Source organism: Papio anubis, chromosome 11, assembly GCF_008728515.1.
Source record: "Papio anubis isolate 15944 chromosome 11, Panubis1.0, whole genome shotgun sequence".
NCBI lineage: Eukaryota > Metazoa > Chordata > Mammalia > Primates > Cercopithecidae > Papio > Papio anubis.
Genome location: NC_044986.1, coordinates 98,492,613 through 98,507,631, shown reverse-complemented (window position 1 = coordinate 98,507,631; position 15,019 = coordinate 98,492,613). Strand labels below are relative to the sequence as shown.

Genomic DNA, 15,019 nt, shown 5'->3' with positions numbered 1-15,019 from the left:
TCAAATTAAAAAAAAATGAAATAAGAAAAACATTTGATGTACGTATGATATTAAAGTTAAACATGATGAACTAAACTCTAACTTACTGGACCCCTTCAGTAATCATGAACTTCTTTCTCACTTTACAGGAGAAATACAAATAAAAAGAAAAAAGCCAATCAGAAACAAGTCTGTTTATTACTCTATATGTAGTATATATTCATCAATACCAATTGATTAGGATCGGTAAAAGATTTCATCTAGTTATTAAGTTATTTAATAGCACATCACCTAGTAAACTCTTCTCGGCACTCCGAGGAAAGTCTGGAATGGGAGAAAAGCACTCAAAACTACAGCAACATTAAGAGTTTTAATTAACAGAAAATATATTTAGATAAAACATTAAGTATACGGGCACTTAATGAGTGTTTCTAGGTGACCTTAGTATCTAAAATCCGTTTACTTGACTCGCAAACATTAGCAGTATTTCTTTCTTTTTTTTTTTTTTTCCTGTGCTAGGCTTCAAAAATGATGGGTGTGTTTGTATCTGGGATCATCTTTCTGGCCCTCTGGAACGCCAGTACATGTACTGAGCCTAGGAGGCAGCTAGCCTGTTGGCTGTACCAATTCAGCAGTTCCAGTTGAACTGCTGTCCACTCACTCTGCCAATGCTGGACACACTTCTGATTGTATTTGTCTGCAATCTCTTCAATTTCCTGTCTTTCAGAAAGTTATAAGCCATGATGTAGTTTTCACTTGCCTGGTATAGACATTTGCAAAAACAAATCCAATGTCACCATGGGGAAAGAAGCTTGATGCCTTTAATAGGTGCTCATCAGTTTTCTACTTGATCACTTTTTCTGTCCTAGGAAAGGGCTTGCCTTGATGAATTTTTTCCTGCAATTTATTCTTCCCCATTACTCTCCTATGCTACAGCTTTGTTATAATTAGCAAATAACTCGGGTACCTCTTAGACTTCTCATATTTTCCACATAGTTTCCAACAAATCTGCATCCATATTCACAAGATTTTGTAATGGTACAAATCCCTGGGCTGATACATTTGAAAAGGAGGTCTGTGCAAAATCATAAAGAGAATAGGATTGAATATTCCTGTCACACCGTATTGGAGGGAATTGATTAACACATTTAGAAGAGATTTTTACCTCTTCTAAAACACACGCTGATTTTTCAACATAATTGGATCAGGAAATCCTTGTTGACCTCCTAGCAGTATTTAAATACAAACTCTTTTGAAACTTGCTCTTCCTTTGGCTTCTAGAACTCCTGGTTAACCTCGTAACTTCTCCAGTCTAGTCTGACAGCACTTCTTCCTAGTTTACATGCCCCGAAAGTGAAAATGTAGATATTTCCCAGGCTTCTCTAGACTCTCGGCCAAAAACATCTCATCCACTCTCATTAATGGTTTAATAACCCCTGTTGATAATTTCCAAATCTCTCCACTCTCCCCTCTGGAATTGCACGGTCCAGCAAGGAAACTGCTAGCCACTAGTGTGCTCTTAAAATGTGGCTAGTGCAAACTGAGATATACTGGAAAAAACACACAAGAGATTTTGAAGACTTGGGTACAAAGGCCGAGGTGGGTGGATCACCTGAGGTCAGGAGTTCGAGACCGGCCTGGCCAACATGGTGAAACCCTGTTTCTACTAAAAATACAAAAATTAGTCGGGCATCGTGGCGGGTGCCTGTAATCCCAACTACTCAGGAGGCTGAGGCAGGAGAATCGCTGAAACCCAGGAGGCAGGGGTTGCAGTGAGCCAAGATTGCGCCATTGCATTCCAGCCTGGGTGACAAGACTGAAACTCCATCTCAAAAATAAATAAATAATAATAATATAAAGTATCTTAAGTAATTTTTATATTGATTATATGTTGAAATAACAATATTTTGGATATACACAGTTTATCCTTGAACAACAAAAGTTTAAACTACACGAGTCCACTTATATGTGGATTTTCTTCGGCCTCTGCCACTCCTGAGACAGTGATATCAACCCCTCTTCTTCCTCCTCCTCTTCAGCCTACTCTATGTGACGATGACAAGGATGAAGACCTTTATGATGATCTACTTCCACTTAATAAACAGTAAATATATTTTCTCTTCCTTATGATTCTCATAACACTTTTCTTCCTCTAGCTAATTTTATTGTACTAATACATAATACATATAACATACGAAATATGTATTAATCAACTGTTGATGTTTTTGGTCAGCAGTAGGCTATTAGCAGTTAAGTTCTGGGGCAGTCAAAAGTTATATGTGGATTTTGACAGTGTAGTGGGTCATCACCCCTAACTCCTGCATTGTTCAAGGGTCAAGTGTATTGGGTTAAACATATTACTAAAATTAATTTCACTGTTTCCTTTTATCTTTTCTTAAAGTGTGACTGCTAGAAAATTTAATATTACATACGTGGCGCATGTGACATTTCTGCTGGGCAGCGCTGCTCTGCATCTAAAATTCAAACTGATGATTCAAACTGAACACATTAGAAACTGACTCATCATATTCCAGACCCTGCTCCGTCACAGTCAGGACAGAATAAACCTCAGCCTTCAGGAGACAGATACACCGCATTACATTGGCCACTACTGTTGAGGAAATTGTCTAACAAAGCAGCTAATCCTAGGATCAATTACTTATGAATAGGCAACAGGGTGACTCTGGTCATTGTCAAAGCCCCTGTCAACATTCAGTCATTGGCAGCTGCAGCAGGAATGTTTGTACAACTGGAAAATAACACGACAAGCATTTGACAAGAAGCGGGCAGCAGGAGTTAGGAACAAAGACAGCCAGGGTTTTGCCAAAATACTGGATAAAATTTACCTGCATTCAAAGTCAGAAATGTTAGCAGTCACACATGTAATTGTGACACATTCTCTGCAGGTAATTGAACCACCCCGATGTGCCAAAATATTTTGCATTACCTGGCTCATGAACTCTTCCTCTTCGTCTAGACTGAAATCTGGAATCATTTTTTTACTAGGCTTTCCTTTATTCCCACATCCAAGCAACTATCAAATTATGATTCTACCAACACCCAGTATGCCACACCTACATTTTTTCCTCCTTAAAGAAAACCAGAGAAAGGAAACACAGGTTGTTATGCTTCCCCCATGACCCCACGAGTTCTGGGGCTCAGAACAGAATAGGAAAAAGAGGTTGAGAGAGACAATCTCCAGGTTGCATATTTTTGCTGGTAACACAGCATGGTAAGGCCTGCCTCTATGTTATTGCAGAGTAATTTACAAAAAAAGTACCCCATTCTTTACAGTTTTCCTCCAGTAGAAATAACAGGCAGTTGGAAATGCAAACAGACTAAAGAGAAAGGCCCCCAAGAAACCCAAGGATAATCTGGGAAAGGCTCTAGAACACAACAGACACAATTTTCCTTCTTTGCTTTTTTCTTTTCTGTCCTTCACTCTAATCTTTCTTACTGCCTTTCTTTTTCTAATTCTACAGTTTCTCTTTACAGAAATTTTCCTAACTGTGTGGGTGGGCAAACAGTTTGATCACTTTACAAGGTAGGATAATATTCATAAATGATTTTGGATTATCTATTGTCTTGCATCTGAAGAAATCATTGTGAGTTGCATATACACCAGGTATTTATGTCAACTGAACCATTACATGTACACCTTAATACTTTTTTTTTTTTTTGAGACAGAGTCTCGCTCTATCGCCCAGGCTGGAGTACAGTGGCAGTGGTGCAATCTCAGCTTACCGCAACCTCCACTTCCCAGGTTCAAGCAATTCTCCTGCCTCAGCCTCCCGAGTAGCTGGGACTACAGGTGTGTGCCAATACATTTTAAAACTTTTTGAGCTTAAACTAACTGGCAGTTGTCTAAGCATATGCTATATGTCAGACATTTCTACCTGGCTACCTAAATAGTTTTCTTTCTTTTTTTTTTTTTTTTAAAGACTGCATACTTAGGTTGTGCAAGTCCCTGTTCAATAAAAGTATGTATACTTTTAGATTAGAAATATCTTCCTTTTTGAAATGAGAACACAGTCATATTGAGACAATGGCCTTTTTAGCATTCTTGAACAACTCGAAGTTAATGTTCCAATATGTTTTTTATAATCTACTTTTAAAAATTTTTACTTAGTTTAAAAGATGCTTTTTTTTTTTTTTTTTTTTTTTTTTGCCAGATTTTTGCTTGAAGAAACTAATCTGGCCTAATTTACATGCCGTAAAAACAGATTTATAATGGAAAGGTTGACACATTCAAATATAAATTGAGTTTAATTTCAGAAAAATTAACATCATATTCTCCCACTGGAATAGATTTCAAGAATTAATTAAAATAATTGCCTCAAAAATTACCAATTGGTATGTTAAGAGTACGATTCCTCCTAAGATGTTTCGTATCTGGCATATCTAGATTTGACTAGATACGACTAACTGGAGTTTTTAACTCTTAGCTAAAACAACAAGTCCACTTTGGGCATCTATTTTAAGATGTAAATGCATCTGGTGGTCATAGGCTCCAAATGAAGGTAATAAACAGTAAAATGATATTGTACAAAGAAACAGGCTATAGAAAAGAACTAATATTTTAAATCAAATTTTCCTAATACATGTAAGCTGTTCATGTACTCTAAATATTTTTATATTTATTGCCAGCAAAATATTTTAGGTAGTTTGCAATGTGTAGATAAGTTAGAGTCTCTTTACAGAAACTTTCCTAACTGCCTACTGATGCACAGATTTAAACAAACGAACATGTCTTTGAATCTATCCATTGTTATTATGGTTTAGACTGACAAGCTCCACCTATTTATTGTTTCAGTCAGTTCCTTTGGTGTTTAGTTGGTGCCTATGGTTGCCTCTATCCTTTATTATTTATGTGTTAAGTAAACACTATAGCCAATAGAATTGTGAATACTACTGTTTGTTCATATGCTGTACATTTTCTTTCATCAATATCAAATTATGGAATGATTATTCTACTAAGGACATTTCTATGCTTTAATTTAGAAAAATTCTATCTCCATACAACTTTTCTGCAGCATAAATCATCATAACACACTGGCTGGGCATTGTGGCTCACTCCTGTAATGCCAACACTTTGGGAGGCCGAAGCGGGAGGATCACTTGAGGCCAGCAGTTCAGGAATCAGCCAGGGCTGTATGGCAGAACCCTGTCTGTATACAAAATTAAAAAGAAATTGCCAGGTGTGGTGGCATACACCTGTAGTCCTTGCTACTTGGGAAGGTGAGGCAGGAGGATCACTTTGGAGCCCAGGAGTTCAAGGCTGCAGTGAACTATGATTGTACCACTATACTCCAGCCTGGGCAACCCAGCGAGACCTTGTTTAAAGAAAAAAAATCTTGTGCCTTGTGGCAGATGCAGCCATGGCGCAGCAGGCAGGCACTTTTATTGTCTCTGGAGGAGAATACCCCTTTAGAGAAATCTTAGTGATGCCTAGTTTCTTTTCAGCCTACATTTTACCTGACTTGGACTAAACCAAAGTCATTCAACTGTACGCTACTGCCATTCTCATGTATGTTGATGCAGTTATCAACATCTTCTGAGAGTTGGTACAAGGCCTGAGCTGGCCCGATGCACGTTGGTGTCATTGATCTCAGGTAACGCACTGAATTGAACCACTGCTTTTGTGCTCACCGAAGGCCACTCCATTCCTGCCCCACATGCACAGCAACGTGAAATAGCTTCTGCTAGATGATATCTCAATTTATTGTTATTCTGTGCAAGGAAAATGGTGGGATCTGTGCATTGTAATGACCCTGCAAAATCATGTCGATAAGCACTTTATGTTTATTAACCATTAAGACACCAATGTGTCTAGAGAAGAACCAGCTGGCTGACTACCTAGGTGATGTCTTGGAAGGAACTAGTCTTTTTTGAATTGGAGTCTCAGTCTGTTGCCAGGCTGGGGAGTGCTGTGTTGTCCCACAGCTCCTGCAACCTCCAGCCTCCTGGGTTCAAGCGATTCTCATGCCTCAGCTCCCAAGTAGCTGGAATTACAAGTGTCCACCACCAAGTCTGCCTAATTTTTGTTTTATTGTTAGAGAAGGGTTTCACCATGTTGGCCAGGCTGGTCTTGAACACCTGGCCTCAAGTGATCCGCTCGCCTTGGCCTCCAAAAGTGCTGAGATTACAGGCGTGAGCCTGCACCCAGCTGAAGGAACTAGACTTTTGGTAGGGTCACCCATGGACCAACGTTCAATCTTGAGTTGTCTTTTTATGAACTGAATGTAGTCAGTGCACTCAAAGGTGACCAAGCATCTGACATCAGTCATTAGCTCAAGGCTAGATTTTCTTTAGAATAAGTCCTACTACACAACACAAAATTACAGATTAACTAGTTGTTTATCCAAATATTTAAAAGTATATTGGATATTCTTAAAGGGATTCTGCACTTAACTTTGGGATAAGTGGACTGATTTGATTTCTCCACCCTAGGAGCATCAATATCAGTAATACACCTTGGTTCCCTTGGCTCCTAAGAGGAGAAGAGTGCAGCAAATCTGAAGATACATTTTGGGTCTTCCCATTTTTTCTTTCTGTATTTTTGAAGCAATACGTAACCCTGGTGATTATTCATTTAAGGATATTTCTTTATGTTTTAATTTAGAAAATTTATCTCCATACAACTTTTTCTGCAGCATAAATCATCATCATATCGACATTAATTGAGTTGGAGATTGTGGCTCACTTCCCCAATGTCAACACTTTGGGGAGGCCGAGATGGGAGGATTGATTTTGGAGGTGTCAGCAGTTCAAGATCAGCCAGGGCTGTATGGCAAGACCCTGTCTGTATACAAAATTAAAAGAATTACCCAGGTATGGTGGCATACACCTGTAGTCCTTGCTACTTGGGAAGGTGAGGCAGGAGGATCACTTGAGCCCAGGAGTTCAAGGCTGCAGTGAACTATGATTGTACCACTATACTCCAGCCTGGGCAACCCAGCGAGACCTTGTTTAAAAAGAAAAAAAAAATCTTGGTAACGCATGGCTTGAATGCAGCCATGACGCAGCAGGCAGGCACTTTTGTGTCTCTGAATACCCCCTTTAGAGAAATCTTAGTGATGCCTAAGTTTCTTTCCAGCCTACATTTACCACCAAACTTGGACTAAACCACAAAGTCATTCAACTGTACCTTTACTGCACCATTCTCATGTATGGTGATGCAGTTATCAACATCTTCTGAGAGTTGGTACAAGGCCTGAGCTGTCGCCCGATGCACGTTGGTGTCATTCGATCTCAGGTAACGCACTAGTGGAGCCACTGCTTTGTGCTCACCGAAGGCCACTCTATTCCTGCCCCACATACAGCAACGTGAAATAGCTTCTGCTAGATGATATCTCAATTTATTGTTATTCTGTGCAAAGGAAAATGAATTGGGATCTGTGCATTGTAATGACCCTGCAAAATCATATCGATAAGCACTTTATGTTTATTAACCATTAAGACACCAATGTGTCTAGAGAGAAGGGCCAGCTGGCTGACTACCTAGGTGATGTCTTGAAGGAACTAGTCTTTTTTAGACGGAGTCTCAGTCTGTTGCCCAGGCTGAAGTGCTGTGGTGCAATCACAGCTCACTGCAACCTCCGCCTCCTGGGTTCAAGCGATTCTCATGCCTCAGCCTCCCAAGTAGCTGGGATTACAAGTGTCCACCACCACGTCTGCCTAATTTTTGTATTTTTAGTAGAGAAGGGGTTTCACCATGTTGGCCAGGCTGGTCTTGAACACCTGGCCTCAAGTGATCCGCTCGCCTTGGCCTCCAAAAGTGCTGAGATTACAGGCGTGAGCCACTGCACCCAGCTGAAGGAACTAGACTTTTGGTAGGGTCACCCATGGACCAACGTTCAATCTTGAGTTGTCTTTTTATGAACTGAATGTAGTCAGTGCACTCAAAGGTGACCAAGCATCTGACATCAGTCATTAGCTCAAGGCTAGATTTTCTTTAGAATAAGTCTACTACACAACACAAAATTACAGATTAGCAAGTTGTTTTGTAATCCAAATATTTAAAGTATATTGGATATTCTTAAAGGGATTCTGCACTTAACTGGGATAAGTGGACTGATTTGATTTCTCCACCCTAGGAATACATCAATATCAGTAATACACCTTGGTTCCCTTGGCTCCTAAGAGGGAGAAGAGAGTGCAGCAAATCTGAAGATACATTTTGGGTCTTCCATTTTTCTTTCTGTATTTTTTGATGCAGCCTATATCCTTCTTCGTATATGTAATTGCCTTGTATGGGCATACTATAACTGAATCGGATGGTTTTGTGTTTATTAAGAGTACTGTTCTCTTGATTCAGGCAACAACTTGGTGTCCTTAACTGAATCTGACAGATACTCTTAGGAACTTGAAGTCTTCTAGACCAACCATCCTTCCAGGGTTTGAATTTCTGCTCTATGACTTTTCTGCCAAGTGTAGTGCAAGCTATGTTCTAATACCTCTGGTCATGGTGAAGTCATTGTCTCTCAAGGCTGCTTATTCTGTCTGGCACAGCTCTGGATAAACAATGCAATCATTGCCAAAGTCTTCTAGCTCAAGAATGCCATCGACTGAAGCTTGCTAAGCTGGGGGAGGCACATTTGACTTCTAACGTTGGCATGAACAACCATCAAGAATCATAACCATGATGTTGGTGGTGAAGATGATAGTTAACACTTACATAGTAGCGCTTGTATTTGCCACTTTACTTGCCAGTGGCAAATAAAAAACAGCTTCTATTTTACAAGGATCTTGCAATATTAACATTTTACAGTTTAAAATACACTTTCACATATGTTAGTCTCAGAGAAACTAAATGAGTTGACCAAATCTCATACCTCATTAGCAATGGGTATTAAATTTGAATCCAGGTTTCTGGACTGAAAACTCGTTGTTTTCATCATTACACCATGATAGCTCAGGACAACATGCATGTAAAACAAAAAGATACGTTACTTACTGTATTTGCCAGCTTGGACAACAAAGGAACAACTCCATGATCTGTAATAACAGCTAAATTTTCTTGATCTTTTGCTATGTTGGTAATGGCAGCACATACACTTGCCAAGACTTCTTTGTTATCTGATTTCAGTAAATTGACAATAAGTTCCAAACCACCAACAAAGGAACGAACCATTTCCCCAGAATCCTAGACAAAAATAAAAATAAAGGTGGTATCAAAACTAAGCCTACATCTAAGCATTTTTTAAGAGGCAGAAAGTAACAATACAGCTGTGAGGTACATCTCTGGCATGAAAGACTACTTCAGCTTAATTTATTTCTATATTACATATTATTTCCACATGTATATGTATAAAGTATGTGTGTGTACATATATATGTCTATATATATAAAACATACAAAAATTCAGTTTCAACAAATATTTATTGAATAACTATTACATGAGAGTCACTGTGTTAGCTACTGAGGATATCAAAGTTATTAAAGTACAGTTGATTCTTACTATTTGCAGTAGCTTTGCTCTGTAAAGTAACTGCAAACACTGGATTAGCCAATACTAAACTGTTTCTCTTAGGAGAAATATAGGATTAGGTTTCTGCAAACCTCTGGCTACAACATTTTCATCAGTTGACAGATACATAACCTTGTTTTATGTGTATTTCTGTTTGAAGACACCTGATTTCATATATTGTTCATGGCCAAGAGCATTATAGCTCATGCAGTGGAGCTTATTTAACACAGATATTTTCTCTTTCAGGCACACCACAGCCTTCTTGCCCTTACAAACCATAGGCAGCACCTCAGCACCACATCTGGGGGCCATTGTGAACAGTGAAATAACCAACAAAAACAAAAATCCAAAAATTACGGCACTAAATGGACTGCAAAATGGACACTTGCTTATAGTATGAGAACTGGAACAAGAAGGCAGAGAATCGCCTTCTTCAACCTCAGCTGAGAACATGTGCATTGGACAACTCACATACTTCACTTCTCTGTGCACGTCCAAGAATGACCGTATTGATTAGGGGGTTACAAGTAAATTTGAGCAAGTAGGCTAATTCCCAAGGAGAATCTGAATAACGTGGATCGACTCTATATATTCTTTTGCCACCATGTTGCTTACAACTGGTGGGGTAGATGGGCATTAAGAAATTACAAGAATAACAAATAGCACTGGAGGGAGGAGGAGATGAAGAGACGACAAATCCACACAATGACGGAATCTCAACTAATATAAAGGTTCAAGGGCTGACTCCCCAAGGCCTAAGGGACAAAGAGTTATCCAGCATGAAAGGGATTCTGATTGGACAAATCATCAAGTTGCATAGATCTGAGAGTGAGAGAGAAGGTGATTTTTTTTTTTTTTCTAGTTCAGAATGACTGGAGTATAAAATAGGAAAGGCAGCATGGGAGAAAGTGAGACTCAAGAGGTGAGATTTTGAAGGGTCTCACCTTTAAGATCCTTCAGGAGGCATCTTGGTAAAGAGTTTGGAGTTATTTTTAAGGGCATTAGAAGGCCCCTGAAGAGGCTGAAGTGTGGAGGAAGGATTTTTATAAATTTTGTATCTTAGAAGATTTATCAGAATTACAGGGTGCAGGGTTGGGTGGATGCAAAGAATGGTATAGGGAACACAGGGCTATTTCACTAGTCCATATGGGAAGTGGTGATGGTGTGGGTGAGGGTGGTGGTCTCTGCCTGGAGAGAAGAGTGTGGATTTGGGAAACTTGCTTGGAGAAGATAGAGATGAGTGATTCGAGATGATTCCCATGTCTCTGGCTCAACTTAGTAGGGCTAATGTTGGAAAAGTTGGTTTGGTTTTGCTTGGTTTGGTTTTCTTGGGGTGGCATATGGTATTAGAAGACCTAATTTGAATGAAGTACTCACAGACATTTAAGTGGAACTATCTAGGATGCAGGTGAATGTATGGGTTTCTGGAGCTTAGGAAAAACAAAAAAACAGGCTGGAAGTGGAGATTTGGAATTATCAGAATAAAGACTGTAACTAAAGCCATGCAAATTGAGTGGGGAGTGAGGTGTGAGTGGGGAGTGAGGTGTGAGTGGGGGTGAGGTGTGAGGTGGGGAGTGAGGTGTGAGTGGGGGTGAGGTGTGGAGGTGGGGGATGTGAGGTGAGGGGGGGGAGTGAGGTGAGTGGGGGTGAGGGTGGGGGTCAAGGGGAGTGTAGAAGATCAAGAAATCCGGAAATCATAAATCCCGGAAATAAAATAAATCAAATAAATCGTCGAAAATAAAGTCATCATCGAAATAAATCATCAAAATCATCCCGAGAGAAATAAAATCTCATCGAAATAAAATCATCAAAATCAAAACCATCAAAATCATCATCGAAAATAAATCATCGAAATAAAATCTCATCAAAATAAAATCATCAAAATAAATCATCGAAATCAAAATCTCATCAATCATCATCAAATCATCATCAAAATCATCATCATCATCAAAAATAAAATCAGAAATCAGGAAATCCTAAAGTAAATCCGGGAGAAATAAAATCATAAAGTCATCATCCGGAAATAAAATCATCCGCGAAATAAATCATCCGTCGTCTCATCGAAATAAATCATCAAATCGTCATCAAAATAAATCATCCGTCATCAGGAAAATAAAATCATCAGAAAATCATCATCAGAAATCATCATCAAAATCATCATCAGAAATCATCATCAAAATCATCATCATCGCGCATCGCGAATCAAGTCATCCGGAAATCAAAGTAAAGAAATCGAAATCTCGTCAAATCGAAAGGAAATCAAAAAAGTCGTAAAGGAAAATAAAAAGTCGTCGAGAGATAAAGAATAAATCGAGAATCCGGCGTCATCCGGAAATAAAATAAATCGAAATCAAAGTAAATCATCGTCGTCGAAATCGTCCGCGGAAATCATAAATGCATCGAAATCATCATCGAGAAGTCATCATCGAAATAAAATCATCAAAAATCATCCCAAAATCAAAATCCATCCATCCATCATCATCCAAATAAAGAATAAATCAGAGAAATCAAAATCAGAAATCGAAATAAATCAGGAAAATCAAATAAATCGAAATAAAAATCATCGAGATAAAATAAATCAAGAGAAATAAAAATCATCCCAGAAAATAAAATCATCAATCATCCATCGAAAATCATCATCAAATGCGGAAATAAATCATCGAAATCATCATCCGGAAATCATCATCAAAATCATCATCGGAAAATCATCATCGAAAATCGTAATCAAAAATCATCATCAGCATCATCCATCATCATCAAAAATCATCATCAAAAATCAAATCGAGAAATCAGGAGAAATCAAATCATCAAAATCGAAAAATCCGCAGAAAATAAATCACGAAAGAATAAATCATCCAGAGAAATAAATCAAAAAATCGTCAGAAATAAATCGAAATCAGCATCAAAATAAATCAGAAATAAATCAAATAAAATAAATCATCAGAAATCAATCATCAAGAAATCAAAATCAAAAATAAATCATCAAGAAATCATCAAAAGAAATCAAAATCAAAATCAAAAAGTGAGGTGTGAGTGGGGAGTGAGGTGTGAGTAGGGAGTGAGGTGTGAGTGGGGGAGTGGTGAGTGGGGGAGTGAGGTGAGTGGGGAGTGAGGTGAGAGTGGGGAGTGGGGAGAGAGTGGGCTCTTTCTGGTGTCCCAGGTGTGGGCCAAGGAAAAGGATATGTCAGAAGATCCTGAGGTCAGATCTCCTGGTTCCCTGAGGTCGTATGGGGGTGAGTGTAATGTCCACCAATGACTTGGCTCTATCATTTTCTCAAATAAAAATAATTCACATCTTTTGCCTCCCAGCGGTATATCAGGCGTGGTACTATGCACTTCACATAAGTTATTTCAGTTAAACCTCACAGGAATCATGCAAAATGGGTATTATTTCCATTTTAGATTTTTAAAAGGGAGGCTCAAAGAGATTGAACCTTATAAACTAGATTGTATCCCTCATGAAGGTAGGCACCATGTCTTACTCAACTGAGTGATCATTAGAAACTGTAAATCTGATCATTTCATCTCCATGCTCACCAAATTCTTCCACAGCGCCCCCTGCCCTGAGGATAAAATTCAAACTCCACAACGTTGTTTGCAAACCCTTCAAGGTGCACCCCTGGTTTATCTCTCCAGCCTCAACTTCCCTATCTTGACACCTCTTCTCCAACCTCCCCTACACACACCCTGAGCCAGTGGCTCCCTATATGAACTAATAATAACAACCCTGGCACTCATTCCCTGAGAATGTGATTCATTAAGTCTGGGTGGGGTGCATTAAAATATTTGTATTTTAAAAAGCTCTCCAGCCAGTATTGGGAACACTACTTTATGAATTAGTCCTCAGGTTTCATGTCCTCAAATGTGCATGTCTCCACAAGTCCGCACAAAGCTTTTCTGTCTATCTTCCTCTTAGCTTGGGAATTCCTACACATCTTCAGCTGCCAACTAAGGTATGCTTTTCTTCAAGAAACTGTTCCTGAACCTGAAGTCTGGGTTAAGCCGCATCTTCCATCATACCTGGTTCTTGTGTATTACAGCATCTATTCACTCCTCGTAGTTGTGGTTTCTTTGTTTGCCTTTGACCCTGAACTGTAAGTTCCAGGAGGGCTAGGACTCTTTCTGTCTCGTTCACTGTTGTATGCCTGGTACCTATGCCACTTTCTAGCAGTTAGTAGATACTCAATTAACTGATACTCATTCATTGAATTTTATTGTTTGCAAACTCATAGCCTTAAAAGAAAACTTTCACTGTGGGTACAACAAACCAAACTAAATTCCTACTAAATGGTGAAGGCAGGACATGACTCGGGTTCCACCCAAGTGTGAGGGCAAAGCCACCTTCTCTGTGTAACATGTTGCCTTACGTGATTGCTGAGAGAAGTGACAGCAGCAATATTGGTGGCCCAGTTCTCAATACCAAATCTAAATACAATTTCTGATAGTTAGGACATACTTCTAAATTCTGTTGTATTCATAAGCTTATTTGGAAAATAGTTAATTGCTGTTCTTTGTAAAATTCTACAATGAAGATTTTTATGTAGTACTAAAGAAATTATTATATTTTCAATTGTCTTCTATACTGTTACTTTATTACAATTCTATGCATTAGGATGCTCTCAAATCAAAATGCTATAAACACGAATGTATTAACCTTGAAATATCCAACGCCACTTAATTCTAATTACCCTTTGAGGCAGTTAGTGGTGGTAGTTGGAGCAGTAGTATTTGCATGTCACAGATGAAGAAAACCCAGAGGAATAAATTAATATGTAAAGGGTAAAATGACAGAGTGGTAGAAGCAGGATTTGATTCCAGATCTGTCTGAACCCAGAGCCCCTTCACAATATTGAGATTTGTAAATCCTAACCATATACTTGGCTCAAATGAGGCCATGCACATGTAAATTCAAAAGCAGAAACAGCAGCTCTTGGAATTTCAGGGGACTTCAAAAGCATAGCCCCAAAGCTCAACTTTTCCAAGGATCACCTTTGTCCAACTGTGTTGCTATAAAGGAATACTTTATAAATTACTGGGTAATTTATAAAGACGATAAGTTTATTTGGTTTATGGTTCTGCAGGCTTTACAAGAAACATGGTATTAGCATCTGCTTCTGGTGAGGGCCTCAGGAAGCTTCTATTCATGGAAGAAGGTGAAAGGGAGCAGGCATCACATGGTAAAAGGAAGGAGGCAAGAGATGGGAGGGAGGTGCCAGACTTTTTTAAAGACTTTTAACAATCAGTTCTGGCGGGAACTGATAGAACAAGAACTCACTCATTACGAAGCTGGCACTAAGGCATTCATAAGGGATCAACCCCCTCGACCAAAACTCCTCCCATTAGGCCCCACTCCAACAATGGGGATCAAATTTCAACATGAGGTTTGGAGGGGAAAATATCCCAACTATCTCAGTGATGTTGTATGTGTCAATAGTCTCATACATTTGTCAATAACAAAATCACAGAACTTCTTTTTTTTCTCAAGAAAAATGGGAGGAATTCTGGACAGATGATAGTGGCAAAGTGTTTGAATCTTACTCTCCCTATGAAAACAGTGCAGATAGTAGAGCA

At 39.0% G+C, this 15,019-nt stretch overlaps 1 protein-coding gene across 3 annotated transcripts in view; it reads right to left on the bottom strand.

Moving 5' to 3' along the window:
- Window positions 1–15,019, bottom strand: part of ARMC4 (armadillo repeat containing 4) — a 192,921-nt gene that overhangs the window by 47,553 nt on the left and 130,349 nt on the right. For all 3 annotated transcript variants that reach the window (XM_021943137.2, XM_017962626.3, XM_017962627.3), the window contains 2 exons: window positions 8,936–9,124; window positions 7,127–7,348 (listed from right to left, as the gene is read on the bottom strand). In XM_021943137.2, the coding sequence (XP_021798829.2) occupies window positions 7,127–7,348; window positions 8,936–9,124 (411 nt within the window). The remainder of the gene's footprint in view (window positions 1–7,126; window positions 7,349–8,935; window positions 9,125–15,019) is intronic.